The 15,198-nt window shown below is 44.9% G+C and overlaps 1 protein-coding gene across 1 annotated transcript in view; it reads left to right on the top strand.

The window, feature by feature from the left end:
• The window catches only part of LOC142710017 (uncharacterized), a 40,911-nt gene extending 32,550 nt beyond the window's left edge, over positions 1–8,361 (top strand). Inside the window, exons 6-8 of the mRNA XM_075848522.1 lie at positions 798–883; positions 7,384–7,527; positions 8,172–8,361. Of these exons, the coding sequence (XP_075704637.1) occupies positions 798–883; positions 7,384–7,527; positions 8,172–8,361 (420 nt within the window). The remainder of the gene's footprint in view (positions 1–797; positions 884–7,383; positions 7,528–8,171) is intronic.
• The last annotated feature ends 6,837 nt before the right edge of the window (positions 8,362–15,198 follow it).

Genomic DNA, 15,198 nt, shown 5'->3' with positions numbered 1-15,198 from the left:
ATATTCGCTTCTCTTGGACACAGCCGGGTCTTTGATGCTGGGAGAGCTTGGTGTGTTGTTGTTTGGCATAGCAAGCAGGGTAGCCCGCTCTATGAATTATCAAGGCGTCAAAAATAGGCTTCTACCTGGCTATACACGTTGTGCCTCATGATGTACACACTATCCCTCCATGTTTCACTCACTTGCACCCCATTATCCATTTATTTCCATTGAGGCACTTCACTCATTACTGCCCCCTATATTTCACTTATAGTATTACACTTGCACACACACTATTCATTTATTATTTCTTACTACACATCCCATGCACCACACACCACTCCCCTCAAGACTAGTGGGAGTGGCTATTATTATTTAAAGCACCTGCTCACTCCTTCATCAGCGTCTCTGACCTGGCTGTGTCCAATTGCAAGTATGGCCTTTTTCGTGTGTACTTATTGTAATCTTATACTAACTGTAACCTATTATTATTTCTGTTAGTTATATAGCGCCAACATATTCTGCAGCACTGTACAGTGGCCGGCGCTATTTTGCTGCAATTTGTGCACCGCAAACACAAAAAGTTTCAGATTTCGCCAAATCAAAAACTTTTGGGAAATTCGGCCAAATTGTTTTGTGTAGAATTGATTAGCTTTCTGTAGTTGGTATGAGTCCGCTCTATGGGCCACACGTACTGACACCTTACAGTCCTCTGCCCCATACACCACTTGGTTCTAACTACAGGATCCAGCCGCTCTTCATGTCCCTTTGTTTCTCTATTTTCGTCTTTTGATTATCTCTATAATCGTTCCTTTCAGCGATTTCTAGCAGATGCACAAGAAGATTTCTGGGTCGGCAAAGAATTCAGAGGAAACTATTGGCAATCGCCAAGAAACTATGAAAAGTGAGTATTTCATTGTCCTCAACTTCTATAGGGGACCAAGCCCATACACAATGTACACAGCTCTTCCGATCCTTCGTATAATCCAACTTGGACAGACCACCAGATGCAGGCAGCAGTTACATCTCGTCAGATGTTCTTCAGAGAACCGGATACAGGATTATGATGTCATCATTTATTATATTGGTGACTTTATAAGAGTATTTATGCCAAAAATAAGTTTTTGGAAACAAGTAATTGTGGAAATCCTGGTCCCAGAGATACTTCACACCCTTGTCCATAGTTTTTACCAATACCATTTTGGGGTATATGCAACTTTTTGATAACTTTTTATTCCACTTAATTGGGGAGCTAAGGTGCCGGAGGCAGCAATTCATAGGAGTACAAAGATGGCAGCCCTGGGGGGGGGGGGTCACAATCTGGTGGATTCTACGTGTTTTCTTGTCTCTTGTCTCTTTTTTATTTTTGTGTTCACTGTTCTGACAACCGGCTCTTCTCTTCTCCAGTACATGGCCCTATACAGAAAAATGCTGGAAGTTAAGGAAAGGAACATTAATGGCTGATAATTGTATGGCCGGGAATAGATGTATTTGTGAGAAAAATCTCTTATTGACATCTATAAAATTTGAAAGCTATTCTAAATATTTAGTTTTTTCTCTGTGGGGCAAGGAGTATAAATGCAGACCATATTTATACTCTTCCTAATCCACTGGTGGTGTGGACGCACATTCCTTCTCTCTATAAGATATCAGCAGACAATCTCACGAAAATCTCCAGTCCAAAGCAAGAAACATCCAAAGGGACTGGGACTCGTCTTCTAGACTTTGTGTGAGACCCTAAAACATTCAATGATCCAGATGAATAAGATTTCTTAATAGTTATAACTGTATAATATCTGCCGCGGTCTCCTGTAATCATCCGGAGGCAGAATAATAGTGAAAATAATAAATATATAATGTGTGTGAATCTATTATACAACTAATTCTATGTCTCTGTACATGAAGTATATATACACCTTTACGTATGTGTCACGGCGTGGGGTGTGGACCCACTGGGCCGTACCGCGTAGCGGGGTAGCAGCTGCCCAACAAGGTACAAAACAATGTCTATAGTTCAGAACGGGTACCTGAGGCAATGTAGACAGTAGCGGGATAACGACTTGACTTTCACAGCAGGTGACGCCGTGGATGCAGCGGGAAGACACGACTTGACTCTCACCGTAGATACGATAGCACGGGATGCAGGGTATAGGTAGCAGGAACGGGTAATACTGGGAACTGGAAAACACTGGGAGACCATTTGCAAGATAAACTTAGGTATACAACAACACTCAGGCAAGGAACCAGTGGGCAGAGCCCCTTATTATAGTCCAGCAGCCATTTGGGCTAATAATTGATGGGTGACAGCTGGACGCGTACTGGCCCTTTAAGGCCGTGCATGCGCTGGTGCGAGGACCCTGTGGGAATCAGTTCGAGGACCCGGAAGTGAATGCTGGCGTTTCCCTGGAGGGAGATGACGCCGTGAAGAGAGATGTCCATGGCCGGGGCCGTCAAGGGGTAAGTCTGAACGACGACCCCCGGCCATAGACGTTACAGTATGGTTACCTGCATGTATGTACACCTGTATTTATGGTTACCTGTATGGCTATAAATCTATATGTCTGTACACTTGTATGGCTATATGTCTGTACACCTGTATGGCTATATGTCGGTACACCTATATGGCTATATGTCTGTATGGCTATATGTCTGTACACCTGTATGTCTGTACATCTGTATGACTGTACAACTGTATGTATAGTTATGTAACTGTATGACTGTACACCAGTATAACTGAACACATGTATGGCTATATATCTGTACACCTGTATGTCTGTACACATGTATGTCTGTACGCCTGTATGACAGTACATCTGTATATCTATATACTGTACATGCATGTCTGTATACCTGTATGTCTTTATGCCTGTATGACTGTACAACTGTATGTTTGAACACGTGTATGTATAGCTACCTGTATATCTATATATCTGCATGTCTGTACACCTGTATGTATGTATACCTGTATGACTGTACACCTGTATGCATAGTTATGTACATGTATGACTGTACACCTGTATGACTGTACACCTGTATGACTGTACACCTGTATGACTGTACACCTGTATGTATTTACACCTGTATGACTGTACACATGTATGACTGTACACCTGTATGACTGTACACCTGTATGACTGTACACCTGTATGTATTTACACCTGTATGACTGTACACCTGTATGACTGTACACCTGTATGACTGTACACATGTATGACTGTACACCTGTATGTATAGTTACCTCTATGTCTGTACACCTGTATGATTGTACACCTGTATGACTGTACACATGTATGACTGTACACCTGTGTGTCTATATACCTTTATATCTATATACCTGTATGTCTGTACACCTGTATGACTGTACATCTGTATGCATAGTTATGTACATGTATGACTGTACACCTGTATGACTGTACACCTGTATGCATAGTTATGTACATGTATGACTGTACACCTGTATGACTGTACACCTGTATGACTGTACACCTGTATGACTGTACACCTGTATGTATTTACACCTGTATGACTGTACACATGTATGACTGTACACCTGTATGACTGTACACCTGTATGACTGTACACCTGTATGTATTTACACCTGTATGACTGTACACCTGTATGACTGTACACCTGTATGACTGTACACATGTATGACTGTACACCTGTATGTATAGTTACCTCTATGTCTGTACACCTGTATGATTGTACACCTGTATGACTGTACACATGTATGACTGTACACCTGTGTGTCTATATACCTTTATATCTATATACCTGTATGTCTGTACACCTGTATGACTGTACACCTGTATGACTGTACACATGTATGACTGTACACCTGTGTGTCTATATACCTTGATATCTATATACCTGTATGACTGTACACACGTATGACTGTACACCTGTATGTATAGTTAACTGTATGTCTATATGCCTGTATGGCTGTATGACTGTAAGTCTGTACACCTGTATGTATAGTTACCTCTATGTCTGTACACCTGCATGACTGTACACCTGTATGACTGTACACATGTATGACTGTACACCTGTGTGTCTATATACCTTTATATCTATATACCTGTATGTCTGTACACCTGTATGACTGTACATCTGCATACCTGTATGTATGGTTACCTGTATGTACCCCTGTATGACTGTACACCTGCATGTGGTGTACTCCTGTATGTCTGTATACTTGTATGTCTTTACACCTCTATGTATAGTTACCTGTATGTATGGTTACTTGTATGTACACCTATATGACTGTACACCTGTATGACTGTACACCTGGGTGTCTGTACACCTGAATGTCTGTATACCTGTATGTATAGTTACCTGTATGTATGTATATCTGAATAGCTGTACGGATGTAGCCATCTCTATCTTGACTCTGATAACTTGTTGCTGCGTGATATCAAACAACAAAAACCATTAAAAAGCCTTTAAAAAGCCACACTGTGTATTTAATGTGCTAAAAGTCAAGATAAAGACGGCTACATCTGTATCTCTGCACACCTGTATACCTGTATGTCTGTACACCTATATGTATGGTTCCCTGTATCTGAAACTGTATGTCTGTACACCTGTATACCTGTATTTCTGTACACCTCTGTCTTTACACCTGTATGTCTTTACACCTGTATGTATGTACACCTCTTTGTCTTTACACCTGTATGTATGTATGTATGTACACCTGTATGCCTGTACACCTCAGCTCGGTATCTAGACTTTATTATTTTTGTCACTGTCTCTCTCAGTTCTGAGCCCATCATGCCTACGTCCCTGGGGGCTCATCCCCACACTCTGTATATCTGTATGTCTATAATGTACAAAAATCACCCACACACCAATATACAGCCATAGAGGGAGGTCATATAACCCGAACCCCTTAAGATTATCTGAGGCCGCCGTCTCCAGGTAGAAAATGAATGGAGAGGTGGCCGCGCATGTGCAGGCGTTAGAGGCTGTTTCCTTAACGCTCATATTAGCGAACTTGGATGCAGCAGCCGGTGACCACCTCGTCAGGCAGGATAAGAGTCGGGGGCCCCGATCTCCACATGGATGGCAGAGGTGAGACCAACATCTATCAGACATTTATGGCATATCCTGTGGTGTCTGTGACAACAATACCCCTTTTAACTTAAATTTTTGGGGGGTTGAATGTAAAGTAACGCAATTTCAGCTTTGTGGTTTCTTCTTACCATTTATAGTGCAGTATAAATAACAATTTACATTATTGTACTGCTCGTCACGATTAGGAGGAGACGTAATATGTCTATGAAATTTTATGTTTTATGACCATTATTCAATAAAAGCCGTAGTTTCAAAAATTTAACTTATTTATTTTTTACTTTTACACTTTTCAAAAAATATTTTGTCCCTTTAGGCAAGTTTTACTTTACATTTAGAGAATTAATCGTAGCCTATATAACAGGCGTTCTATCAGGCCAGCTCTGGGGGCCTTTGTAAGGCCCTGGTCCATATAAAACCATCAGCCATGTAATATATATACATACATATGTGTAAAGTGATGACATAGGACTTGTTGGGGTGGGACTTGTCTTGTATGTATTGTTATAATTTTGTATTGTTATTTTTGTAATTTTTATATATTTCCTTTTTGTTAATTTTTCAGCATCCTGCGCATAGATTTCTATATATGAAGCTTTACGCTTGATATATTATAGATAAGACGTGATCATTACTCCGGTGACGGGTCCTTTGTGATAAATCACTGTTCTCCTATGTATATTTTTGAAATTTTTGAAAACCAGTCATCAAAAATTTCATTTGTTAAAATTAAATATCCAATTAATATTTCATGCACAGAACATAATATTCTTATCTTTAACTCTCAATAGCGTCAATTACTTTTCACGACTGCTTAGAAGTCCAATTTTTGTTTATGAAGAATCTGACCAGTGATTTTTTTTTTAAATAATCACTAAATCATTTAAATTGTTTGAAGAAACGTGCGTGGCTAAGAGGAGTCGTACAATGTGCCACACGTGATAAGCGCTATGTCTTGTGAACAATATTGTTGTGCATGTCTAGCATCCACGAGGGGTGGGGGGTGCATATAACATGCCCAGTGAGGTAAACCAAATGTATTAAATAACGTGCACCATTTTTACCAACTCCTTAGTTCCTTCATCTTGAGAGACGACTGATAACTCTCTCCCCATGTTGCAGAAAAAAGCCGGAAATGTCTTCTCTACTGCCCACCAACCAACCCAGACTTTCAGTTCTGTAAAGCTGTAAATATTAAAGCTATAAATACGACAAAGACTATAAATACTTGTCGTATATAGCACAGGAGGTGCCAGTCTCACACATGCTCATGGGCAGGGGGTTTGACATGAAGCCAGAACATCCCACACGAAGCAGCGGAGTGAAGGTCACCGGATAAGACCATTATACCAGAAAGAAGTAAGGTGAAAAGAGAGAGATGGAGAATGTGCCAAGGAATGGATGGAATGTTCTTTCACTAACTTCCAAGTGTAGAGCAACTACTCCATTAACCAGGACCAGGACATATGACGAGGACGAGTTGGAAGATCGGACTATTATCCAGAGCTGCTTCAAAGACCAGCTCTACCCCAGAAGGGCAATGCTCTACTGTGATTTTTTTTTTTTGCAAGATGTGAAAGCTCCTCCATTCTCGCAAGCTGGGCTCCCTTCCTAAGCCAGTGGGTTATAGGCAGCGCAGCCCGAGTCTTCCAATGCAGCAGTATCAGAGATTTGGTGGCAGCAAAGAGTTGTAGCCATAGCTCCCTAAGGACTCCCCTAGGGAATGTTGGCCACAGATTTAGGAACACTGCTCGTGGAGTAATAACAACGGAGGAGTCTGTGATGGTATTGAGTGTATGTTGTATCTGTTCCCAATAGGGAGAGATTTTCTCGCATTCCCACAATAAATGTAGATAAGTTCCCGGGGCTTTATGACATCTCCAGCAATCTGGGAAGATTTCTTTACATATTTTATTCAAAACCCAAGGATTCTTGTACCACCTAGAGGTCAGTCTGTGCGAGGATTTTTGCAATTTAATACATCTAGAGGTCCCAAGTAAATTTCTAAAAATCTCCTTGGTATCTTTGTCAGAGAAAGTAGTATTCAGTTGCAACTCCCAAGATTTAAGAAAGGAGGGCCGTACTGATGAATTCACCTTGATAAGATTGTTTCATTAGAATGTGAAAAGCTTCTTAGGTGGTTGGCGGAGGAGGAGGGTTTGTTCCAACCAAGATGGTGGGTAGTCAAGTGGTCCCTGCCCAAGCGCTCCCAGGTACCATCGACTGAGGTGAAAGTAAGAGAGAAAATTTAGGGTCGAGAATCCAGGCTGAGATCTCAATTCAGAGCGGGTAGGAATGGCCCCTTTAGACAGTATGAAATCATATGTGCTGCAGGACGCTGCTCTGGCGAGGGCAGGACAGACCCCAAGTCGCTCAGTTTGTGATTGCAGAAGGTCTCGGACCGTCATCAGGCGAGATGGAAACAGGTGCAGGGAATTCATCACTTAGTCCGTTGTCCATGTGTGATAGGAAGCAGAGGTAAGAGAGTTACTGGACAGTAAAGGGGCTGCATTGGGTTTATCAAGCCACAGAAGGGAGGTTAGGGGGTGCCTATTGTGGCCTCCGCTATGGGAACCCCAAGTCTACCTGAAGTATGATCAAACCATTCAGTTATCCTGGCTAGCTGTACGGAGTGGTAGTAGGATTCCATGTCTGGAAGACCTATCCCCCCTGAGTGTTTAGGAAGGACAAGGGTGCTAAATGCTATACTGGGTTTAGCATTGTTCCAAATGTACATGGAAAACAGTTGTCTAATGGCAGCAAAAAAAAATAATCCAGAAGGGGAATCGGGAGAGTTTGGAATAGATAAAGGAGTTTGGGGAGAATGACCAACTTTAGCAAATTGGATCTACCAATCCAGAAGATATATGGGATTTGCCAAGACAAAACAGTGGGCAAGGGTGTGTAATTACTGTGATACCAGAGATCAGGAGAGGGAGTTCAATGAATTCCTAGGTATGTTATACTATCTGAACGCAGTAGGAAGGGGGAGATTAGTTTCAAAGACGTTAACAGAGCCAGAGCGCAGGGGACACAGAGGCCTTCGGATTTGCTAGAGTTAATTTTGAAGTTGGATAAATTATCAAATTGGATAAATATCTCCTCGGGTCTGGGTAAAGCAGTGGAAGGGTTAGCGATGAAAATAAGCAAATCATCAGCAGTGGAGTGCACCCGGTCGCCAATAGAGCCCACTGTAAGAAGTGGCTCCTGATGAAGACTCTGGATCAAGGTCTCGATTGTGAGGACAAAGAGGAGAGGAGAGAGTGGGCAGCCCTGTCTTGTGTCATTCCTAATCTGGAAGGGGTGCGATAGGTGTCCATTTACTCTAACTTTGGCGTGTGGGGAAGTGTATAGAGACAGGATTTTGTGAATGAAAAGTTGTGAAAAACCGAAACGGGAAAGCGCCATGACCATACAGGTCCAGTTCACCCGGCCAAAGGCCTTTTCTGCATCAGTAGACAACAGGACCATAGGAATATTTCTCAGCTGGGTGTACTGGATCAAATGGAGAACACGCGTAGTGTTGTGTTTACCCTCCCTACTTTTAAAGGGACAGTGTCATGATTTTTTTTTTCAATTCATTTATGTGTTTTTATTGAATAAAATATTATATATATATATTTATTTAATTTTTCGCACACAAAGTGTTTTTTTATTAACACTTCCTTACTGTACTGGGGGCTGCCATGTTTTACTTCATGTGTGTATGTGCCTCTTAACGACACATACAGAGATGGAATCACAGGTCCCATGCTGTTTAGGCTTGGGAGCTGTTGACTATAGGGTATGTCCCCTTAAGGGATTTACCCAGCAGGCTTATCCCCTAGGTAGGGTGGGGTATTTGGGAGTATCCTGGGTGGGCCCTCCCCCTCCCACCCATATAAATTAGGTTACACGGGGGAGTTGCTTCCTCTTGGACCTACCTTTGGATCGTGGAAGGAACCCTAGCGATTGTCCTACTAACCTTGTTAGAGTAGTAGCATGGCGGACGCAGCGTTGATGGAACTCCTAAAGGAGAAGATTGAGAGGGAGGGAGCTGGATGGCTCTCCTCTCTGCTTGTGTCTCCCCCTGATCAGCCATCTGATGTCGCTGGGTGTCCAATAGGTAGGCAGGCGCGGCCTGCGCGGCGCTGCCGTCCCCCCTTCCACCTGAGTCCCTCACCTGCTCTGCCATGTCAGAGAGGCAGAGCTCCATCTAGAAACCCCCAGGCGCTGCCTAGTACAGCTCCGGTAATTTGGCATTAGCAGCAGAGCGGCGTTCAGGGCAGCTGGGGATTGCTAGGGCAAGTTCCCCTGCTGCTAGTCCACAGATTACTGATAGTGGGGTGGCTACTGAGGCTGCTGCAGAGCCGCCAGTCGCCAGGCCACCAGGTCGTTTAGCTCGGTGGTTCGGACGTAAAAAAGCTCCTCCTCCCCCTACACTACAGCTTCCCACAGTAAATGCAGCAACACTGCCACCTAGTGTAGGTTCTGCAGAACTGCAGGCTCAACAGGGAAGAATCTATAGTGATGTAGCTCCCCAAGAGGAGCTTGGCTCTCAGGCCTTTAACAGCTCGAATGAGCTTTTTGATTGCGTGCCAGGCACACCTACGGATGGCGCTCAGGTCCCCATTGCTGGGCCCCGCGGTGGGCATAGCATTTCCCCATCTGTGGCTGGGTCGAGTCGCTGCTTGGATAATAGGCGTACGAGGCGCAGTCGATCACCTGGGCGTTCTCGTAGCGGGGAACGCCGGAGCGGTTATAGATGCCATTCCAGGAGCAAGCATAGTAGGAGACGTTCCCGCAGTTCCCGCCGGGGCTGGTCTGGTCACCATTCATCGTCATCATCTGTGAGCAGTAGGGACAGTCGTTTTTCGAGGTGTTCACATAGGAGCCGGAGACATGGGCGGAGCAGGCGGTCACACGACCGAGGGCAGGAGAGACATCCATCTGCACCTGCTGCTGCAGTTACCGTAGTTCCTCCGCTGCCTACCTTCCCTCTTCCCTCGACGCATATGACTGGTGAGTTGTCCTGCGTTCCAGCTTGGAGTAAGGCCGCCTTGAATGTCGGGGGTGAAATGTTGGATATTTTAAAATGTATGTTGGCTAAAATGGAGGGTCCTAGCCCCTCAGTGCATTCTCCAGGGGCGCCAATTGCACCGCCTGAGCTGGTTTATTATTTCGGGATTCTTATTTTTGTGGAGTCGCCCCCTTGGGGACGCATTTGTCCTCGGACACAAAGGAAAAAGTGGAGAAATGTGAATTTGTGGATATATGGACATTATTGTCCCCGAAACAGTTAACAGTGGATAAGGAGAGACGGTTTGAAAGAACGGAGGATAATAAGCCTAAAGTAGCTAAAACATTTGGGAATTGGGTACAAGCTTTTGCTGTTTTAGTGAGTGTGTTTAGCAAAAAGCACCCGGAGAAAAGTTTTGAGTGGTTTACATATTTGGATACGATATATTCTGCTTATAAATTACATGGTGGTACGACTTAGTGGAGATACGATGAGGAATTCAGACGACATCTGGCGCTGAGGCCGGAGGTTGGCTGGTCTTCAAAGGCTACGGATGTTTGGATTCAACTTATGTTGTCTCAAAAACCGTCTAATCCCTTTCAGTCATCCGCCGCTGCGGGACAGTCCGCAGCGGTGGGGAGACGTCCCGGAGCGTGCTGGCTCTTTAACGAGGGTCATTGCAGGTTCTTTAACTCATGTAAATTTAAGCACAAATGTTCATTCTGCGGTGGTTCGCATACAGCCTTGTGCTTTTTCAAAAAGGGGAAGATGCCTGCCAGACTCGTGCCTTCAGGTAAGCCAGAGGACACCAGTGAGCGTCACAAAGATGCGCCCATGGCTGGACAGGTATCACAGGACCGAGGAAGCCGTAATGCTAATTGAAGGTTTTTCAAATGGTTTTTATATTCCGCACGTTAAGCAAGTGGCAGTTGTTTTTGCCGCAAATTTAAAATCTGTTACGGAATTCCCCTCAGTGGTACAGGAAAAGTTGGATAAAGAGGTTAGCCTGGGCCGCGTCGCTGGCCCTTTCACCGCTCCACCTTTGGAGAATCTTCGGATTTCTCCTTTGGGTGTGGTCCCCAAGAAGGAACTCGGAAAATACAGACTCATCCATCATTTGTCTTTCCCTGAGGGTGATTCGGTCAATGATGGTATACCTAAGGAGGAGGCGGCTGTGTCTTACATGTCTTTTGACTGGGCCGTCCAAGTAGTATCAAAGGCGGGCCAGGGTGCCCTGTTGGCTAAGTCCGACATTGAGTCTGCTTTCCGTCTCCTCCCAGTACATCCTGGCTGTTTTCACCTGCTTGGTTGTCAATTGGATGGGCTATATTATGTCAATCTTTGTTTACCAATGGGGTGTTCCATATCTTGCCGCTATTTCACGATGTTTAGCACATTTCTCGAATGGGTGGTGAGGTCGGAATTGGGTAATGCTGTGGTATTGCATTATCTCGATGATTTCTTGTACGTCGGCCCAGTTGATTCGCCGGTTTGTCGTTCTACGTTAGACTGTTTTCGTTATTTCATGTCCTTGTTCGGGGTCCCGTTGGCAGAGGACAAAGCGGAAGGTCCCTCTACTTCCTTGTCTTTTCTAGGTATCATGATTGACACCGAGCGAATGATTCTTAGTTTACCACAGGACAAATTAGCCCGGCTACAGGACTGATTAGTTTCGTGTATTAAGGTAAAGAAAGTGACTTAGAAGGACTTGCAATCCCTTTTGGGTCAATTGGCTTTTGCTTGTAGGATATTCCCCATGGGTAGAGTTTTTTCGCGTTGTCTATCACTGGCTACGGCGGGAGTTAAACAACCTCATCACTTCATCCGGCAGCCTTGAAGGACAACCTGCGTATGTGGTTAAAATTCTTGTCGGATTACGACGGTCTCTCCTGTTTTCTTTAACGGGAGTGTTGCAATGCAGATTTCAAATTGTTCACCGATACGGCAGGGTCTTTGGGTTATGGCGCGATTTTTGGCAATAAATGGTCGGCGCATCAGTGGCCCCAGGATTGGTTTGCAGCGGGTCTCACTGGGAATTTGACACTGCTGGAGTTATTACCTATCGTTGTTGCCTTAGAAATATGGGGAGGCGACATGCGCAATAAGAGGATATTGTTTTGGTCAGATAATGAGAGCATCATAGCCATTAACAAACTTACCTAGAGTTCTCCGCCAGTACTGGCTTTGTTACGTCACCTTGTTTTCTTGTGTTTGTCGTTTAATATGGTTGTCAAGGCACGTCATGTTCCTGGTGTATGTAATGAGATTGCTGACTCTTTATCTTGTTTCTAGCAGCATTGTTTCAGGGACCTGGCGGAACAGGAGGGTTACCCATACCCCTCTTTCCTTTGTGATCTGCCGGGGAACATCTGATACCATTGCTGCAGTCCTCGGTTGCTCCTGCTACATGGAGCGGGCATGGTAAGGCATGGCAGAGTGGTTAGCCTGTGCGGAGGAGGATGTGCTCCTCTCTCCTCAGAATTGCCATGGTATTACAGTTACTTACCTGTCTTGGTTACGGGATAAAGGGGTGTCTGCCGGGGTGGCTCAAAAGCGTTTGTCTGGGGTAGCTTTTGCTTTCAAGTTGTTTGGTTTGCTGGACGCCACTAAAAGTCTGGTTTTCTCGTTGATCTTGCTGGGTTGGAAGAAGAAAAAACCAACTGTTGACATGCGCCGACCTGTTTCTTTCTCATTATTGCAGCGGATAGTAGGTAGCACGGTGGAGATCTGTGCATCCGCATACGAGGGTTTATTGTTTCAGTGTGCTTTTATGCTAGCATTCTTTGGCGCGTTGCGCAATAAGTGAGATAGTCTCCCCTTCGCGCATGCGTGTAGCGGGCCTCCTCAGAGAGGATGTAGTTTTGCTGCCCGATTCAATCAGGGTGAGGGTTAGTCGTTACAAAACAGACTTATATGGGCAGGGCGCGTGGTTGTCCATTTTTAGTATTCCTTCATCCTTGTGCCCGGTGGACGTTATCACGAGATATGTTGCAGTTCGTCCCTCCGGTCCTTGTTTCTTGGTACACGCCGATAGCACCCCCTTAACAAAATTCCATTTTACGAGGGTATTGAAGCGTTGCTTGAGTGTCGCTGGGGTAAATCCGTCAGAGTATGGTACTCACTCGTTCCGCATTGGCGCTGCGACAGTAGCGGAGGCTGGGGGCATGTCTGATGCGGAGGTTAAAAGGTTGGGGCGTTGGAAGTCAGATGCTTTCCGCCGTTATGTTCGCCCTCATTTGTTGATTTGATAATTATTTCTGTTTTCATTCTTTCTAGGTTTCAGGAGGCCTGTGGTGTGGCTGCTGGGCCACTCATACATTTATTGGGCTACACAACGAGCTTCTTATCGGCCCGGGGGAACCAGTCTCGGCTTCCGTCAAGCGGATGTGCATTGGAAGGGTTTTAGGGGCCTTAAATGGCTCCAGGTTCTCACTGAGGCGGTTAACTTAAGCAAGGTCACGAATGGACCAGCAGTCATGGTCGTGCATGCTGGGGGAAACGACCAATGTTCTGTTAGGGTGACGGAACTCATTTCTATCATTAGGGCTTATTTCAATAGTTTTGCCACCTTTTTTCCGGAATTGGTTATAGTGTGGTCCGAGACAGTCCCAAGGGTGTTGTGGAATGGTGCTCGCAACCATTCGGCCATTGAAAGGGCAAGGCGTATGGTGTGTAGCAGTGCTGTGTGTGTGTCTGTCCCTCTCTCTCTTACAGACCCCCGCTCTCAAGACCACCCCGTCGGCCCCCCGGTGCCCCCCACGGCCTCCCTCGGTGCCCCCCCACCTGCTGTAACTGTGTGTGTGTCTGTATGTAGCAGTGCTGTGTGTGTGTGTGTGTGTGTGTAGCAGTGCTGAGTGTGTGTGTGTGTGTGTCTGTGTGTAGCAGAGCTGTGTGTGTGCGTTGGCGCAGCAGAGCTGCATGTGTAGTGTGCGCAACAGAACTGTGTCCTATTTGTGTGCAGCGGAGTATGCACGGGCGCCGCTGATCCTTCATAGATGCTTATCAACTATTTTGAAGGATCAGCGGCGAGCACCGCCCCCCCCCCCACACACACACACAAATCCTCCAAAACATGCAAAATCAAGTGTAATCAAGTTTTTTTTTATGCAGTGTTTGGCATGTGAAATGCGCAAAAAAAATATTTGGGCAAATAAACGCTGTGTGAACCTGTCAACTGAAAAGTCATTCACTTCACTTTCATCATTCTAAGGGTATGTTCACACGCAGTGTTTTCAGCCATTTTTCGGGGCGTAAACGTCACGAAAAATGGCTTACAAATCGGAAGCAGAATGCCTACAAACATCTGCCCATTGGTTTCAATGGGAAATACGGAGTTCTGTTTCGACGGGGCGTTTTTTACGCGGACGTTTTCCAAAAACAATATTGAATACCTATTTTGAGACAAGCCAAACGATAAACGTCCACACATATCAAAGAAAGAATAGACAATCAATACCCATAACTGCATGTGAGGACATATCACACCTCCTCAAAGGGAAGAATAACAATAAGTACAATTAGTACCTTGCAAACATATATAAATCCTTTATTACAATGAATCATAAAAACATATTGGCCATCAGGACCTAAAATATACACAAACAATTAACACCTTCCCGACCGCCCACTGTCTTTTGACGTCAGGCGGTGCGGGTGCCTAGTCTACAGAGACGTCTTTTGGCGTCGCTGCAGATCAGGCTGATGAGTGCTCGTGAGAGCGCTCGTCCTCTAAGCAGGAGCTGTTACTAACAGCTCCTGATCTCAGAGCAGCCTCCTGAACACAGCTGGGGTCGGAAAACATTCCAACCCCAGCTGTTTAACTCTTTGATTACCGCGGTCCGTGACCGCGGCATGATCAAAGGGAATTCCCCTCTTTGATCGCATCACCGGGATTCCAGTGATGCAATCAAACACTGGGGAATCCCTCTGCAGTCAGCCCTGGGGACCTACAAAGGACCCCAGGACTGTCTGTTCCGTGTGCCTGCTGTTCGGGCACACTATGTGTTGCCCGATCAGCAGCCTGTGTCATAGTGACACAGTGTAATGTATTAGCATACAGGAGTATGCTAATACATTGCAAGTAAAAAATAAAGTTACAAATAAAGTTATCCCTTGATGGGATAAAAAAAAAAAATAACAAAACAAATAAA

Source organism: Rhinoderma darwinii, chromosome 1, assembly GCF_050947455.1.
Source record: "Rhinoderma darwinii isolate aRhiDar2 chromosome 1, aRhiDar2.hap1, whole genome shotgun sequence".
Lineage (NCBI taxonomy): Eukaryota > Metazoa > Chordata > Amphibia > Anura > Rhinodermatidae > Rhinoderma > Rhinoderma darwinii.
This window is presented reverse-complemented; position numbering and strand designations above follow the sequence as displayed.